At 48.4% G+C, this 18,450-nt stretch overlaps 1 protein-coding gene across 1 annotated transcript in view; it reads left to right on the top strand.

Moving 5' to 3' along the window:
- The first annotated feature begins 6,568 nt into the window (after nt 1–6,568).
- The window catches only part of Cda (cytidine deaminase), a 32,650-nt gene continuing 20,768 nt past the window's right edge, over nt 6,569–18,450 (top strand). The window contains exon 1 of the mRNA XM_008838589.3: nt 6,569–6,796. Coding sequence (XP_008836811.1) covers nt 6,643–6,796 — 154 coding nt within the window. The 5' untranslated portion in view covers nt 6,569–6,642. The remainder of the gene's footprint in view (nt 6,797–18,450) is intronic.

The raw sequence follows: 18,450 nt of genomic DNA on the forward strand, positions 1-18,450 counted from the left end.
AACAGAATTGTCAATGGAATACAATAAAAATAGTCCAAAGGTATTCATACATACACAGAAATTTGAATTTAAACATAACTACCATTGTAGACCTCTGGGGAAGAAAGTTTTCTATTATTGGTCCTGGGATAAATGAAAGCCCACAAGGAAAAGAATTAAATTTTAAGCCAGGTGTGGTAGTATACTCCTTTAGTGCCAGCACTCGGGAGGCAGAGGCAGGCAGATCTCTGTGAGTTCAAGACCAGTCTGGTCTACATAGTTAATTCCAGGCTACCTGGGGCTACAGAAAGACCCTGTCTCAAAATGACCAAAAAAAAAATTAAATTAGACCTTTGTTTCATACCAGAATTAGTGACAACTACTTTCCAATGAATGAAAGAGTTAAAAGTAAAATTCTAAAACTTTGAAACTTCAAAACATCTCTTCCTAGGAATGGTCTTTTGGACCCAAGAAAAAGTTTCACTGGATCTGAAGGTCAACATACCATCAATTCACTAACTCCTGACAGATTGCGCTCTACAAGGCTACACCAGCTTGAAATCCAGGAGGTCCAGGGTTCCACTCAGCCCTCATTTTTTTATTAATTTTGTTGTTTTGTTTTCTGAGACAGGGTCTCTCTGTAGCCGTAGCTGGCCCAGAACTTGATATGTAGACCAGGCTGGCCTCAATCTCACAGAAATCTGCCTGCCTCCATCTCTGGGGTCCTACAATTAAAGGTGTGCACCACCACACCTGGCAGAGTTCTTTTTACAAGGTCACTATGTTAGTCATTCAAAAGCCTTTTTTAATTTTTTTTTTTTTTTTAGGACCAGGCCTGGTGGTGCATACAATGCCCAAATAAGCCAGAAGAGGGCATCAGATCTCCTGGAACTAGAGTTACAGATGAGTCATCATGTGGGTGCTGGGAACCAAATCTGGATCCTCTGCAAAAGCAGCTGGTGCTCTTAACCCCTGAGCCATCTCTCCAGCCCTGAAGACTTACAGGTTTTTAAAACCTTTTTGTTGTTTGTTTAAGACAGGGTCTCTGTAGCCCAGGCTAGCCTCAAATCCTCCTGCCTCAGTTTCCCAAGCACTGGGCTTACAAGCATGAGCCATCACTCTGGCTTCCTCTGTGAAATAAGTGCTACTCTACTTCTTTTCCCCACTTTTCTGTTGGGATGCCGGTCTTTTTCTTAATGATTTTAGGAATTTTTTGTCCTCCAGGAGGTGCTAACTCCCTGATATTCTGGCCTACCCTAGGCACAGGCTGAGCATACTCCTGTGCCCAGGGAATGTGGAAGGTAGGACAGCCTGCTGAAGGGGGGGATGACCTCAGCATGGCTAAAGGGGTGAAGGAGATTCAGACAGCATCTTCCACTACACTCACTTTGTCCGTGGTGAACTCCCCTGCCCCTATCGTCTGAGACTCCTGCAGGCCCTCTGTCGTCCAGAACACTTTCCCCAGCCTATGGCACCCTCTAGACCATTACTTATTCAGTACTGCCGCCGGCCCCAGTTCCTGATGCTGTGTCACAGGGTTTTGTACTTGTTGATTTACCATTTCCTTCACTATAGGGTGAGAGCCTCCAAGCCAGGTACCTCCTCCTCTGGTTTCCAAGTGGTGCCCAAGGAAGGGCCTATCGCACCACTCATCAGTATGATATGGAGGAACACATTGAACTCTTGCTGTGCAGTAGGCACTGTTCTAAGATCATCTTGCTTGGTTCTCACTGCAGTCCTGGAACTGACTAGCCTGTCACTCTACCAGTGTCATGAGATTGACTGAAACAAAACTCAAAACACGTCTGAGTTAGAGATGGATGTGCTGGCTCCTCAAAGAGGAAATGTCCAGTTTCTCCTGCAGACGTGGCTAGACCCACAATTTCTTCCCTTCCCCCTATTCCTCTTAGGGGGCTTCACTTTGCAAGCAAGTTCTCTGGACCAGGAGGAAGCTGACTGTCAGCAGTAGCTGCATCTCAGCTTAACAACCAGAATGGGAAATTCCCACATTCCCACCAACTCAGCAGATGGGGAAGTTCATTCAGTTGCAGCCTGTTGGAAATGATTGGCAGTCTATCAGGTGGTCTCCCTGAAAGAACCAGAGGCATGGAAAGTCACCCCATATCTCAGAGGAATCCTAATGTCACCTCAGTTCATCAGTGGGGTACCAGGTTCACCCCACCTCTCAATGGAGTAGTAGAGTCACTTCATTTTATCAGTGGGGTACTAGTGCTACACCATCTCTCAGTGGGGCACTAGTGTTACTGCATCTCATTAGTAGGGTACCCCATTAGTAGGGGCACCTCATCTCTCAGTGATAGTGTCATCCCATCTCTCAGTGGGGTACTAGTGTCACCCCATTTCATCAGTGTGGGTAATAATATTGCCCGATCTTTTCAGTGGAGCAAGAGGGATGGGGTGAGCCAAGTTCACAGGTAGTGCAGCCAAAGAGGATCTTGGGAGATTGGTCTGACCCACAGGCCTACTCCCAGGCCAGCCCATTATACTAGTTCACCAGGAGTTCTGGGTGGATAAGAGCCTAGGACCCCAGTGGCAAATAAAAGCAGTGTTTTAGTCTCCTTTCTGTTGCTGTGATAAAAACACTCTGACCAAAAGCAGCTTGGGGAGGAAAGGGTCTATCGGCTTACTCTTCCAGGCCACAGTCCCTCATGGAGGAGGTCCAGGCAGGAACTCAATCAGGATCTCAGAATAGAAACCACAGAGGAACACTGGCTTGCTCCAGGTCCAAGATTATCCAGCTCTCTTACACAGCTCAAGACTACCCATTCAGGGAATGGAGCTGCCCACTTTGGGTTGAACACTCTTTTTTTATTTTTAATATTTTTTTTAATTTTTATTTTATGTGTATGTGTGTATTGCCTGCAAGTAGGTAAGTGCACCCATGCAATGCCCACAGAGGCCAGAAGAGGCTGTCGGATCCGATTTACTAATGGTTGTTAGCTACCATGTAGGTGCTGGGAACTGAACTCAGGTTCTTTGTAAGAGCTGCCAGTGCTCTTAACCTCTGAGCGGATCCCCTGGAACTGGAGTTATGGACAGTTGTTAGCTGCCATGTGGGTGCTGGGATTTGAACCCGGATCTTCTGCAAGAACAACCAGTGAGCCATCTTAACTGCTGAGCCATCTCTCCAGCTCCTGGGTTGAACACTCTTATATCAATTGACAATCAAGGCAATCCCCCACAGACATGCCCACAGGCCAATATGATCTGGGTCTTACTTGACACTCCCTTCTCAAGTGAAGCTAGGCTGTGTGAAGTAGACAGTTAAAGCTAACTAGGACAGACAAGTTCTGTGACAGTCAGAAATCACTACTTGGACAAAGGTCTCTCTTCATGACTCGTGACCCACTGAAAGTGTGATATGTGTCTTGCCCTCCCCTCCTACTCTTCCAACAATGTCAGCTATGAGTCTTTCCCTCTTTCAATAATGCAGGGCATGTGTCTTCCCACAGGGACCAGACGGACCATAAAGAACACAGGCAGCATCACAACCGGATGGCAACATGTCTCCAAGGACAAACTGACTGCTGCTTCATAGGCTACACAAGTAAGAAGCCTCCTAGTAACTACACCTGTGGGCCGGCGCGATGACTCAGCAGGTAAAGGCACTTGCTGCCAAGCCTGATGACCCAAGTTTGGTCTCCAGGACCCACACGGTAGAAGGAGAGAACCAACTCCCAGAAGTTATCCTCTGACCTCCACACACTGTGGCACACATGCCCCACACATACACACAATAAATAAATGTTAAAAAGAAATGTAATTCAGTGTCATCCTCAGTTACATACCAAGTTCAAGGCCAGTCTGGGATACATGAGATCTAGTCTCAAGAGACAGAGACAGAGGCAGAGAGAGAAAGAGAGTTGTGTATGAGTGTGTGTGTGTATTTGTGTGTGTATGTGTGTGTGTGTGTGATTTTTGTGGCTTTTACAACCACATTGTTCCAGGATTTAAGGATTAAGTGAAATTGTTCTGGTATACTTACTTCTATCTTAAGAACTTTATAGCATATGTGTAGGTGATTTCTGAAGTGGATTGCTCAGGTTTACAAGCTGATAAGATAAAAATAGGTCAAAAAAAGTCAAAGGAATTCTTCATATATAAAAACAGGTTAAAAAAAGTCAAAGGAATTCTTCATATATAAAAACAGGTCAAAAAAAGTCAAAGGAATTCTTCATATATAAAAACAGGTTAAAAAAAGTCAAAGGAATTCTTCATATATATAGGTCACAAGGAAGTTCAGGCATTCCTAGTGATTGTAAACATGGTTCATGGTTCACGATCAAGTTCAAAGTTCACATACGTTTTGACCTTAAGCATGTAATTTTTTTTTTTGGTCTTTTTGAAGCAGGGTCTCCCTGTAGCCCCAGCTGGTCTTGAACATGCTATGGAGACCAGGCTGGCCTTGAACTCACAGAGATCTGCCTGCCTCTGCCTCCCGAATGCTGGGATTACAGGTGTGAGCCACCAGGACCTGGTGAGAATGTGATCTTTATGCAGCAATCTTCACAATGTTTTTTGTTGTTGTTGTATCAATATTCTTGACTCTCTTGGCCCTTAGGGGTGAGAAATTCCTTTCTGTCCTTTCTCTTCCCTGGGTTCCCTTAAATTTTCCTGTCTTCGTCGTTGTCGCCCTCATTGTCGGGTGTGTGTGTGTGTGTGTGTGTGTGTGTGTGATATGTGACTGTGGGTTGTTGGTGAACACATACCACCATGTGTATATGGAGGTCAGTGAACAAATTTGTGGAGTGGGTTCTCTCCTTCCACTTTTCCATTCCGGGGATCTAACTGAGGTTGCCAAGCTTGCAGGACAACCACTTTACCAGCTGAGCGGTCTCACCAGGCCTTCCCCGTCTTTTTGCCTCAGGATGGAGGGGATGGACCACGCCTGCCCTGTTGAGCACACCATCACCCTTTTCCTCAATTGTAATTACAGTTGACCCTCAAAAACTTTAGAAATAGTACCACATCAAGTAGATCCACAGACCCGTCCCCACACTGAAGGTTCTTATCCAGGAGGAATGTGCAATCGGAGAGTGGGGGTGTTTGGCACCAGCTTGGAGGGGGGCAGCGCCTCTTCAGGGCTGGATATGGTGGAGGGGGAGGGAGACCTAATGGAGGAAGATGTGGGGAGGAAATGAGGCAAACCTTACCCACAGGACACTGGCGCTGGCACTGGTAGGTGTCAGCTTCGTCTGTATGTGGCTGGGAGCTTGTGGTCCTGGATGCAGAGATGCTGGGCTGCAAAGCACAGAGGTGTCTGCGCCAGGCCTGGTTTTCCCATTCTCTCCCCTGCCTCCCTCCTCCCCATCCTCAGCCCCATCCAAGCCCTCACTCTGAGAAGCTGCTGACTCAGTCTTTGCAGGCCGGGCATCTAGCGACATTGGATGGGCCTGACAGCTCCAGCTGGCGTTCTGCCCCTCCTACTTGATCTTGGCCAATTATCAGTTAATGATAGTAAGTCGGTTTGTGTGGAGTGAACATTGGTGGCATCACTAGATCTTCCCACTAGGCTCCCTGTACAGGCATTAAGTTTGATTTTCACAGTAAGGGAGATGCTGTTTGTACACCCATTTTATAGATAAGGAAACTCAAGCTTAGAGAAACAGTGTGGTCCTGCCAAGGTTGGAAAGAGAGCTAATAAATGGCAGAACTAGAATTCAAGCCAGAGCCTACGGTACTCCAAAGCTCTGGCTTGCTTTTCTATAATCTCAGGATGTTGAGCAGAGGTTGTTAGCTGTGGCCTGCCAGCCTTAGTGAAGGGAACAGCCAACGTTTGTACATTCAGAAAGAGGAACAGCCAAGGTGCAAATCCATTTCCTTTACCACCAACCCAACGTCCATTTTCATTGTTGTTATTTTGAGACAGGGTCTCCTTGTAGCCCGAGCTGGTCTGGAACTTGCTATGTAGACCAGGCTGGGCTCAAACTCAGAGACCCACTTGTGTCTGCTTCCTGAGTGCTGGGATTAAAGGCCTGTGCCATTATGCCCTGCCCAATGTCCATTTTGAAGAGAATAAGGGGGGGGGGGCCGCCCGCGGCGGGCGGGCACTATTTCCTTCCAGCTGGGATGTTTTGAAACTCTCGGTTGGGACCAGGGAGGAACTGAAGGCAAACCACTGAAAATAAAGAAGCTTCCAGACTTGCGGCTGCCCTGCCACACCCTATGACTTCATATGTTGTCATGGTGGCCCCGGCCCTGCCCTTTCAACTTCATCATTTCTCTGTGAAAGGAGACAGTGACTCTCGCCTCTCTGAGCGTGGACCTCAGATCTCACACAGAGCCACCCAGAATCCACGTGCCCACGGCCACCCACTGTGGAGTCACCCACTCTGTGACCCACTCTTGCTGCCCCAGGCCCTCACCCCCCTACCCATCTGTATTGGCAATGAGTGAAATCCTTAAGGGATAGTGTGATGCACACGTGGGCACCACACACCTGTCCACACTGGGACTCCCTAAGCGCAGTTTTATACTCTACACCCTCCTCTGCAAAGTGCTGCCCAGCATCCATCCAACCTGGGAGCCTCCAAGTCCCGGGTGTCATGCAGGGACACACCCCAGGGGAGGAGCCACCTCTCCTGCCGGCAGCCAGCACCGTTTTCCTCTCATCTGTAGCTGCCAGCCCTCCTGAGGACCGACATGGCCCAGGAGCGCCCCTCCTGTGCCCTGGAGCCCGAGCATGTCCAGCGCCTGCTGCTGTCCTCTTTCGAGGCCAAGAAGTCAGCCTACTGCCCCTACAGCCGCTTCCGGGTAGGGGCTGCCCTGCTCACCAGGGACGGGAGGATCTTCTCCGGTAAGGGCGTGCGTGAGCCGGGGTCCCCTCCCTGGATGGGGCCCAGACATAGGTGGAGAGGAGAGCGCGCTTTCCCTCCTCGCTGGACCTCCCCTGCAGCCTGTCCAGGCTGTGGCGCGACGGTGTAGACATGCCCAGGAAACCCAAGTGCCCTTCTTCCCAGCACTCTCAATTCTTGGAAGCCTGGGGTAGGAAAGGAAGTTTACACAGGAGGCAGGAGAGAGAGGTCAAAAGCAAAACCATCAGCGACCCTGGGGCCGCTGGCCTAGAAAGGGTTAATGATCTCCGTGCCTGGCGTTCACTGACTTGTTCCATCAGTAAGTCGTTGCTTCTGACCTAGGCATTTCAGATGAAGAAGTTGAGACCAGAAATGAACCCTAAGTCAGGTAGCACTGGTAATGGGACCTAGGACTGGGGTTCCCAAAGCCTTGTCCTGTTCCTGCACCCTGGGGTGCTGGGGATGGCTGGAGAGGAATGGGCACCTAACAGTGTCTTGGAGGAGAGGAGACAGGCCAAGTCTGGGTGGCCAGTAATGAGTGGCACTGAGTTGACCCTGCTCTGTCCTAGGCTCAAGTTTTTTAGCTCCTGGTTTTGTAGAGAAGTTCTTGTGGGCTGTGGTGGGCTGCAGCTCAGTGGTATTTCTTCACATGGGCAAGGGTTTGTGTTTGAACACAAGGAAAGGAGGAAGTAAGAAAAAGGAAGGAAGGGAAAGGGAGGAGAGGAGGGAGAGAGAGGAAAAGAGGAAGAGTTTTCTTTCCCTGTAGCCACAGCTAGCCTTGAACTCCATACAGAAACCTCCCTCTCATCTACATGTTTCTGCCTCCCCAGTGCTGGGATTAGACATGGTCCACCACACCTAAGTAGAGGAAGATTTTACTAAGCTCAGGTGCATTCTCATTTGGAAAGTGGTGTGGACAGGAGACAACTATAGTGTCTCTTTGTGTGTCCTGATGACTGAGGTTCTGTGGGTTTCATGAATCACCTGGATCCCAAGCATCGTTAAGCCAAAGTAAGGATTCAAGAGCTGGTTTGAGCTGGACTGAGGGCTGGCTTGCAAAAGGACCATGACAAATGTCATGGATTTAATCTTAACACTCAGCAGAGACAGAAATAGAGGCTCAGAGAAGGTTAACACCCCACATCCTAGAGTTAGGCTTGTCACCCAGAGATCCCCAACCTCAAAGTCATCTGTTCTGGCTGGATGGAGGGTAGGGGGTAGAGGGTATGTCTCTGAAGGTCCAACTGAAATTCAGCCTGGCCTAGCCATTCGGGTGACTGTTGAACACTAACCAGCACCACAAACAATACTGTGGCAGAGCCTCGAATATGCAGTCAGCCACTGGCTCTTTCTAAAGCTTCTGCATGTCTTACAGATGGTACAGCAAGCCTCGGCGTGTCCTCAGCACCCGAGCCAACCCATCTTCCTGGACTTATCATGTAGTACCTTCCCTATCCAGCCACCGGCCTCCCCTCCACTGAACTTCATGCTACAGAGGGCACAGCTGGAACTTTGTATCATTGTGTATCATTGACCATCACATAGTCCCTGCCTGGTCCAGAATCACCACTCAGCCATTGATAGCTGGCTGGCCAGAGGAGTGAAGAGGGCTGAGTTTGGAGAAGCAGAGGGAGAAGCATCAGGGACAGTAGGGAGCACAGACCATAGCACTTTTTGGACTGCGGTCCACTATGGCTTCCTTCCGGAAATATTGCTTTTCCAGCTGTGAGACTGGTGTCCCATTAAGAGAACTGCCCACCTAGCCAGAGGTCCGACAGGCCAGAGTATACTGGTCTCTTTTTTAAAGATTTCTTTTTTACTTATTTTATGTGTATGAGTGTTTTGCCTGCATATATGTATGTGTACCACATGTATACATGTTTTGCCTGCATATGTGTATGTGTACCATAGATGCACTCCTGGGCCAGTCTCTGTTGCCCTGATGGGGTGATATGATTGGGACAGCTGATTCACATACCTCTGCCCCATGAGGAGTGGGTGAAGGAATGTGGGGTGTCCATAGCCATTGTACCCTTGCTTGAGATCTCATTCCAAGAGCCCCTACTCTTTGGGCAGACCTGTGTACTGCAGAGTGGACATATGGAAGAGTTACCATTGAACTAAGAGGTCCTTGTGTCTACTGAGATGGAAATCACAAATATGCAAGGAAGCAACACCCAAGCTCAGCTGTCATTCCTCAAACATGATCCACCTTGTTTTCTGAGGTAGAGTTTCTCACTGGCCTGGAGCTTGCCGATTAGTTTAGGCTGTCTGGCCAATGAGCCCCAAGGGCAGTGCTGGGCTCTTGAGTGTCCAAAGTTTATGGTTTGGATAGACTGACTCAGAGACTTAGAGCTCTGAGTCCTGAGAACTAGAGACTTACAGCTTCCAAGATCTAGAAACTAGAGACTTACAGCCACAGATGCTGAAGTTGGAGGCTTATGTAAGTTCAGGGCTTTGATTGCCAGTGGCCTTGGCTAGTAACCAGCAGTTAGCAAGATCCTCAGCTTGCAACAGCCACCACTGCAGTCACAAGGTCAGGGCTAGCTGCCATTATAGCTCCTGAGGCTTGAGTGTCGGCACCCTTGGCCTTTAAGGCAGGGCAGCTTCCTGGAACTCTTCTAGAGAGCAGGACAGGCAGGAGCTCATCTTGGGCTTTGCACCAGCCTCTGCCTTCTCTACACCTGTCTTTTTTGTCTGTGCCTTGGGTACTCTCTGCACCTCTCTAGCTGCCCTCTCACCACCACGGTGCTGCCATCACCATTTTTGCTGTCTCTTCTTTACTTACAAGCTCATCTTGCTCTACCCACAATAAAGATAGTCAGGAACCTCTATCTGCCATAAAGATTACACATAGGCAAGAAAAGCCCACTTGAGAGAAGCCTTTTGCGACTGGAGACATGGTTCAGCAGTTAAGAGGGCACATTGCTCTTGCAAAGGACCCAAGTTGGGTTCCCAGCACCAATGAGGGGTGGCTCACATCTGTCTGTAACTCTAGCTCCAGGGGATCTGATGCCCTCTTTTGGCATCCACTGGCAACTGCAGTCATGTGCACATACCCACATGGAGACACACAGGAATACACATATTAAGGGTAAAAACAAATCTGGGACTGAAGAGATGGCTCAGCAATTAAGAGCATTGGCTGCTCTTGCAGAGGACCCAGGTTCAGTTTCCAGGACCCACGTGATGGCTAACAACTGTCAGTGGGGATCCAACACCCTCTTCTGACCTCCATAGGCATCGCATGACATGGGTGCACTTACACACATGTATGCAAAACACTCATACACATAAAATAAATAAAAAATAAATAATTTTTTAAATCTAAAAGAAAAGAACGAAAAGAGAAGTGCTTTATTGATACAGCCAGGAGAAGGTGGGTGTGGCATACAAATGTGTCTAAAACCCAGACCAATCACAATCAAACTTCAGGTTTTATGAAAACCTGTCAGCCTTCTCACCTGTCAATTACAAGTCTTTCTCTGAGTCACTAAGGGAGTGTTCTTCCTCCTTTGGACCTGATGAAAGACAGTCTCTACAAGGCCCAGAGCAGCAGAGGTGGATCTCACCAGAGTAGCTGCAGGTGGGGCCAAGTCGCAGGTGTCTCCAGCCTTTAGACATTACAATAAAGTGTTGCCATCTATAACTGCATAATAGAGGTACCAAAAAAGAAAAAAATCACATACACAAAAATCTCATAGTCTTTTTAAAGGTTACAATTTTGTATTCGGCCACATCCATAGCTATCTTTGGCTGCATGCTGCCCACTGGCCACAGGTTGGATGTGTCTGAAAGTTCACTGAAGTATGTCTTCCCTAAAGTAAAGGCTTCTGGCACAGGTACAGGCTGTAACCAGAATATGACCCCCTGAAGCAAGAGTCAAGCCTTCAACAGGCATGGTTGGAAAGTCTTTTGTAGATAGAGTGCAGGTCTCCCTGAACAGTTCCTCAATCAAGGCTGTCAGGAAGAAGGGAAGGATCTGTTGAATGGCCCACCTTCCTGGCGGCTTCTGTTCTAGTTAGCTTTCTATTGCTGTGATTAAAAACACTAACCAAAGCTGGGCGTGGTGGTGCGTGCCTTTAATCCCAGCACTCGGGAGGCAGAGGCAGGCGGATCTCTGTGAGTTCAAGGCCAGCCTGGTCTACATAGTAAGTTCCAGGACAGCTGGGGCTACAGGGAGACCCTGTCTCAAAAAAACCAAAAAAAAAAAAAAAACCCACTAACCAAAACCAACTTGAGGAGTAAAGGGTTTATTTAGCTTATAGCACAGTCCATCTGTTGTGAGGTACTTTACCAGAGAAGACCACTCAGACAAAATTTTGCTGAAGGAACGTCGTTACTGGCCAGGGCTACTACACAAGGGTGTCGGGAACTCAAGTGTATAGCACTGAGCCATCTCTAGGGTAAGCTTTTATACAGAGAAAGCATAACCAGGGGTGAAAAGTTTAAGTTGCCAAGCTTACAGGTGGAGAGTCACCTTAACAATTTCTATTCTATTAAGAAACAATTAGTATTTTGTAGAAGCAAGCCAAGCATAACCTACAGAAGCCATAAATCTGCAGTTAGCATATGCACTCTGGAACACTCTGACCTGTTCCCAAGATAACCGCTGTCCAGCTGACATGTGTTCCCATACCCTGGGCCAACTGCCTGAAAATTTCAGAGACTAGAGTCAGCCTAAACTTTAACATGGTATAGCTATGGGCAAGAAGGTGCCCTATTACACATCATCAAGGGAAGCTAAGGCAGGAACTGGGGCAGGAACCTGAAGCACAGGCCATGGAGGAACACTGCTTACTGGCTTGCTCTCCTGCCCCTGCTCAGCCTGCTCTCTTATCCAACACAGGCCCACCTGCCCAGGGGTGGCACCACCCACAGTGGGCTGGGCCCTCCCACATCACTCAACAACCAAGAAAATGCCCCACAGGCATGGCCACAGGACAATCTAATGGAGGAAATTCCTCAGATGAGATTCCCTCTTCCCAGATGTGTCAAGTTAACAACTAAAGCTATCCAGCACAGCTTCATTCACCCACAGGAACACATCGAAGCGGGCTTCCAGAAAAACACTCTCAACACAAAGCTAACATTCTCAACAGAGTGTCTTTCCATGTGTATGTGTGGTGTGTGTGTGCATGTGCACCTGTGCACCTGTGTGTGGACGACTGATGTCGGGAGTCTTTCTTGATCCCTCTCCATCTTATTCATTGAGGCAGGGTCTCTTAATTGAACTCAGAACTCAAAGAACCCAGAGCTGATCTATATGGCTGCTTTTGCTAGTGTGCTCTGGGGATCCTGTCTCTACCTTCTGAGCACTTGAATTACACACAGGATGCCATGCCCACCTGGCATTTATGTGGGTACTAGGAATCTGAACTCTGGTCCCATGTTTATGCAACACTTTGCTGAGCTATCTCCTCAGCCCTCAACAGAGATTAACAGGATTTAACTCCTGCCCCAGTGCCCTAGGGAGAGTTGAGTTGAGCCCTCTATCTGTCTCTGAAGGGACAGAGAGAGTTGTACTCAGAGATTAACAAATAAAAGGCATTAGCAGAATTCCTGGACCTCTTTATTGAGAACAGGAGGGAGGTTGGGGCCCATGGCAGTCAGCTGTGGCTCAGAAAAGAGAGGTTCTCAAGCAATCTGAGGAAATGGGTGGGGCATCATGGGGTAAGTAGAGAGATAAAGAAGCAGAAAGGGCACAGCTCACTTTAGTCACTGAGTTCATAGCTGATAGCCAGATGAGTCTGCCCAGAGACTTTCTCCTAATGAACAAAAGTCCAGGCTCCCTGTGGATTCTACTGCACAGACAGCTGGCATTCCATCCAATTCAAAAGCAGGTCTGGCTGCTGACAGCCTTGCCATCACCAGCTTGGAATAATTATCTTTTCCTCTGCTACTCCCCTTCCTGGCCAGGGCCTTGTACCCCTCACACCTGGTATGGCAATTGATAGCTACAATTGTGTTATAGTAACTCAGGGACTGGTAACCTTCTGTAGGTGCTGGTAGGGAGCTCAAGAGAGGCAGATAAGAGAGAAGCTTCATTGGGAGGAGTGAGGGGATGGTTCCAGGAGAGAGTTAGGACAATACAGGAGTGAGAAGCTGGGGAGCAGGGGAGATGGAACCTACCCCACCCTACACAGGGCAGGTGCTCTGCTGTGTTTGTGGATGGCCAGGTGGGAGCTGGGTGAAGCAGAGGCATAGAGGACCACCCTGACCCCTTGGCATACCACACTGTGTTCCTGCCCACATATGCCGCAGGTAATGCGACCACCACCATGCCAGGGTCTCGGGACAATGCCCAAGTGAGGACTTCTTGGTTGTAGCTGCTGACAACTCTACACTGGAACCACCTGAGGAACAGGAAAGTTTTCCCTTCTTTAGCATGTGACTTTGGTCCAGTGTCTATTGCTCTCCCCTCCCCTCATCTTCCTCTCTCCACTCACCATTTAGGGAAGAAGCTGTTTGCTGGACCAAAGATGAATTCTTGGAAGAATAAGCTATGTAAAAAGATGTTTCAAGTGAGTAGGGAGATGGCTCAGTCAGTAAGGTGTCTGCTGAGTTAAATTCAATCTTCAGCATCTATGTAAAAAAGCCAAGCACAACAGCACATGTCTGTAATCCCAGTGATGGGACACAGAGGGGGTGAATTGTTGGAGCTCACTGGAAAGTCTGTAGATGAGTTAGTGAGCTTCCAGATTCAGTGAGAGACCCTGACTCAAAAATTAGGATAGTAAAACTGGGTGTGGTGGTGCACACCTTTAATCCCAGCACTCAGGAGGCAGAGGTAGGCAGATCTCTATGGAATTGAAGCCAGCCTGACTTACATAGTAAGGTCCAGGCCAGCTGTGGCTACAGGGAGACCCTGTCTCAAAAAGACCAAAAAAAAAAAAAAAAAAAGAGTAGAGAGTGACTGAGAAAAACACTTGATATTGACCTCTGGGAGGCTGAGGCAGGAGGATGGTGAATTTGAGGTCAGTGGGCTACATGAAACCCTATGGAGGAGGAGGAGGAGGAGGAGGAGGAGGAGGAAGAGGAGGAGGAAGAGGGGGAGGACAAAGAGGAGGAGGAGGGAGAGGAGGATGAGGAGGGGGAGAAGGACGATGGGGAGGAGGGGGGAGGAGGAGGATGAGGGGGAGAAGGAGGAGGATGAGGAGGAGGAGGAGGAGGGGAGGAGGATGATGGGAGGGAGAACAAGGAGGAAGAGGATGGGGAGGAGGAGGAGGAAGAGGGGGAGGAGGAGGAGGATGGGGAGGGGGAGGAGGACAATTATTCCTCTTATCTCAGCGAGATCCCTCAGAAAAGAGAGTAGGCACTGTGCCTTCTGACTTTGCTCTCTGTTCTGAGCAAGTCGCCCCATTGAGGCCTCTTTGCTTGCGGATGTGGTGGTAACATTCCACCACCACCCTGCCTTAAGCACCAAATCAACTCAAAACAGGGCCTTGGTGAAATGCCATGGAAAATAAGAACAGTCCTTTGGATGGAACAGGCCAGCATGTTTATCCTGGCTTGCTGCCACTGGTCTGGGTTTTTTCCCTCCTATAAAAGAGATTTATAATGGTACCCACATTGCCCAGCTTGTGGAAGGACTCATTGACATGGCACAGGTGAAGCCCTCCACACGGGCCAATGCATGCCCAGTAAGCAGCAGCCATGGGAAAGACCAGCATTCTCATCTGAGTATTATTAGGTCTAGTCTCAGAGGTAGAGGTGTAACTTGGCTTTGCCCCAACCTGACTCTTTCAGACTAAATAAACAACACCCCACAAATGGATCCAGCTTGCCTAGAGAAACGGTGGTAGCCTATTTCACAAACCAATAACTTCAAGAAAAATGTTACAACTCCCTTCAGACGTCCCAATCGGGGAGGGATGGGTGGTATGCGCCTGGCACAGCCCTTCCTTGTTATCTTGTGTAAGCAGACATGCCTACGGACATGACACAGACCAGACAGGTCAGGTTACGGGGGGGCTGCAGCACTTGCCCCTATCTCCGGATGCCTGTGTCTCCAGTTGAGTTAATTGGTTACAAGCAGTAAATTCAAACAAGTAAATTCAAGCAGTAAATTCAGACAAGCAGTATATTCAAACAAGCAGTAAATTCCTCTTTCCCTAACAGTGCACCCGTGTCGTGCAATACCTGCAGAATTGGGAGAGGGCGTTGGATTCCCCTGGAACTAGAGTTACAGATGGACAGTTGTTAGCTGCAATGTGGATGCTGGGAATCAAACCTGGGTCCTCTGCAAGAGTAGCTGGCGCTCTTAACCGCTAAGCCATCTCTCCAGCTCTCTCCCCATCTAATTTTTTAAAATTATGTGTGCTTGTTGGGCACAGTGGCACACGCCTTTAGTCCCAGTACTCAGGAGGCAGAGGCAGGTGGATCTCTATGAGTTCAAGGCCAGCCTGGTCTATGTAGTGAGTTCCAGGCCAGCTGGGGTGACAGGGAGACACTGTCTCAAAAAGACCCCCCCCCAAAATTATGTGTACTTGTGTGTGTGAGTACAGGTGCCCTCAGTAGCCACAGGCAACAGATCCCTGCCTAGGGCTAGAGTTACAGTGGTTGTGAGTCACACTGTGTGGGTGCTGGGAATTGAACCTGGGTCCTCTGCAAGAGCAGTATGCCTGTTCTGGATCCTGACCTCAAAGAATTCACATTATAATGGAGGAATATGATGAGAAAGCTGTATGTCATCTAAGAAGCACTGTGAAGAAAGTCAAAGCAAGAAAAGTGGTCACAGAGGCTGAAGGTGGTCGGGGGAGGAAGCAGGCTTAGGTCAGGGCATCAAGAGACACTTCTCTAAACAAAGACTTGAGTGGGTGAGCCATGCATGTATCTGGTATCAAAGAACAAACTGATGATGCTTTAGTGTAAAGGTGTTTGGCTTTAATATATATGGAGAGAGAGAGAGAGAGAGAGAGAGAGAGAGAGAGAGAGAGAGAGAGAGAGGAGAGAGAGATTGTTTGCTGCTTGGTTAGGTTCCCAGCACTCATATCAGGCAGCGCACAACTGTCTGTAACTCCAGCTCCAGGGAATCCAGAGCTTCCTTGGGCACACACACACACACACACACACACACACACACACACACACACTTCGATCCCAGGTGGATGGATGTCTGTGAGATTGAGACCAACCTGGTCTCAATATACAACTTCAGGAACACCCTGTCTCAATAAACAAAAACAAAACAAAAAAAGTCAAAAACCCAAATAAAAAACACAACCCAGGGGCAGCGACACCTGCCTATAATCCTAACACTCAGGAGGGAGGTAGAGGCAAGAAGATGAGAATTCAAGGTCATCCTTGGCTACCTATCTAGTTTGAGGCCAACCTGGGCTATATCAAATTCTCTCAAAAATAAAACAAAAGCAACCAAACAAACAAAAATGTTGGAGTGAGTAGAACAGAGCTGGTTGACTTTATAGGCACAAAAAAACTGGAGAAAGCAGAAATCAGTAGCAAAGTCCTCCTTCCTCGTTCTAAAGTTAATTTCCTTGTGAGATGGTGTGTTAGTCATGCATTACTGTAATGAAATACCAGAGGCTTTACAGTAAAGCTGTGTTTATTTTGTAACTTTGCATTCTTAGATTAGGTGGAAAAAGGAAGGAGTCATCATAGCAAATTTTTCAGTACCCTGTTGTAGTTCAGAGAGACCTGGGATTCAGTAAAGATTTACTTTGGCTCTTGGCTCTGGAGGTCCCTCTCCAAGGTTCAGCAGTCCGTGCTTTGGGCCTCTGGTCAAGGCCGCAGGATACAGAATCCAGGTAGTAAGTAATAAGAGAAACAGACTGACTTCCCATAGTCCCCACAAGGACAGTCCCCTACTGACCTAAGAACTTCCCACAAGTTCTCACCTCTTAAAGGGCCACCTTAGCACCTCCTAAAAGTAGGGGACCACTCTGATCTTTGGGGGGCAGTCAGCATCTAAGCCACAGCAGGTGAGGATAGGGAGACAGCAATAGAAAAATAAAACAGAAGTAACACAAAGTTACTTTGGGTTGATTTTTTTTTTTTTTTTTTGAGATAGGGTCTCGTGCAGTCCAGGCTAGCCTCCAACTCAGTATGTAGCTAAGGCTAGCCTTGAAATCTTGATCCTTCTGACTCCATCTCCCAAGTCCTGGGATTACAGGTATGCACTACCACACTTGGCTGTCTCCTGATTTTGTAGAAGGTCGGTTAAGAACTTAATTTCAATTTGGTGGCATGAAACTTCAGCATGGATGAATCCATTTGACGTTCCGTACCTGTCACTGGCATTTAATAAATGAGGACATTAGCCCTCAAAGAGCTCAAGTCCCTACACTAAATTCTCAGAGCACAGGATAGGACAGAAACTCAGGCAGGGCCCTGTTAAAGTGATCTCTGCCCTTACCTGGTCCTTTCAGACATGTCATACATGACAAAGGAAGGTTTCTCCGAGCTAAATAGAGCCTCCCCATGCTTCCAACACTGGCATTCAGGTGTCCTGAGAGGCTGGGTCTTCTGCATCTCAATGAACATAACCCTGATATGAATCATATCTAGTAGGAAAGTGTCAGGCCTGAATCAGAGACAGGAAAGGGAAGGTGGGAAAGCCAGGGACAGCAGGCGTGTGCAAAGGAGAGGCAGAAGTGAAGGGCAGAGAGTCAGTGAAGGTGGGAGCGGTGGGCAGGCAGGAGAGGTGTTTCCTTTTTTAAAAAAATTGTGTGTGTGTGCATGTGTGTGTGCGTGCGTGTGTGTGCATGAGCATGCATACACATCAGTGTGCATGGTAGGTGTGTGGAAGTCAGAGGACAACTTTTTGGTTCTCTCCTTCATCGTGGCAAGTGGTTTTACTGACTGAGCCATCTCGCCAGTCCAAGAAGGGTGTTTCAAGGAAGCCATTTCAGGCCAGGATTGAGAACCTGCTGGGAGCTGGGCCTGTTATTCCAGCTTCTCAGAGGGTGAGCAGAAAGACCACAATTCAAGGCTTTCTTGGTCTGTAGCGGGAGTTCAAGCATAATCTGAGCCAGACACTGTTTCAGTTTTTTGGGGTTTTTTTATTGCAAATGGGCTAAGGATGGTAGTTCAGTGCTAGAGCACTTGCCTGGCATTCAAGGCCCTAGTTTCAATCCCTACCACCCCCTCAATCATCTCTACCTCCCAAAAAGGGACCTAGCTGGAGAGCCAAGCTGGGAGCAGGAGAGACGCATGCATGCAGACTCACGCATGCCTTCACGCAAACCCACAGGCGGAGCCGTAATAACTCACATTATCCTATGACCAAATGCTTAGCTGAGGTAGGCATTCAATCAGTGTTAAGCACTCACTGCTTTCGGGGTTGCCCTGTCCTGGGTGCTCTAGGTTCTAGATCCTTGCTGTATTCGCTGGCTTCTGCATGACTGCACGTGACAGAGATACCCAAGAACTTTTACAGACCAAAAGAGCTGTGTGAGTTCACACAGCTGCGCCACGGAAGGATCTGGAGCCTCGCCCGGGCCACTGGGCTCAGACTCTCTCATCTCTGATTCACCTCTGTGCTGGTCTTCTGTTGGTCTCCTGCCTGATAAACGGAAATATGGCCTCCAACGCTCCCTTTCAGGGAGGAACTGAAGCTTCACACAGGGAGGAACTCTGATTGGCCAGTTCAGGTCAGGTGTTCATCCCTAGGCCATTAGGAAGGCCCTGTGAGAAA

Source organism: Nannospalax galili, unplaced genomic scaffold, assembly GCF_000622305.1.
Source record: "Nannospalax galili isolate Female #2095 unplaced genomic scaffold, S.galili_v1.0 scaffold2019, whole genome shotgun sequence".
Classification (NCBI taxonomy): Eukaryota; Metazoa; Chordata; class Mammalia; order Rodentia; family Spalacidae; genus Nannospalax; species Nannospalax galili.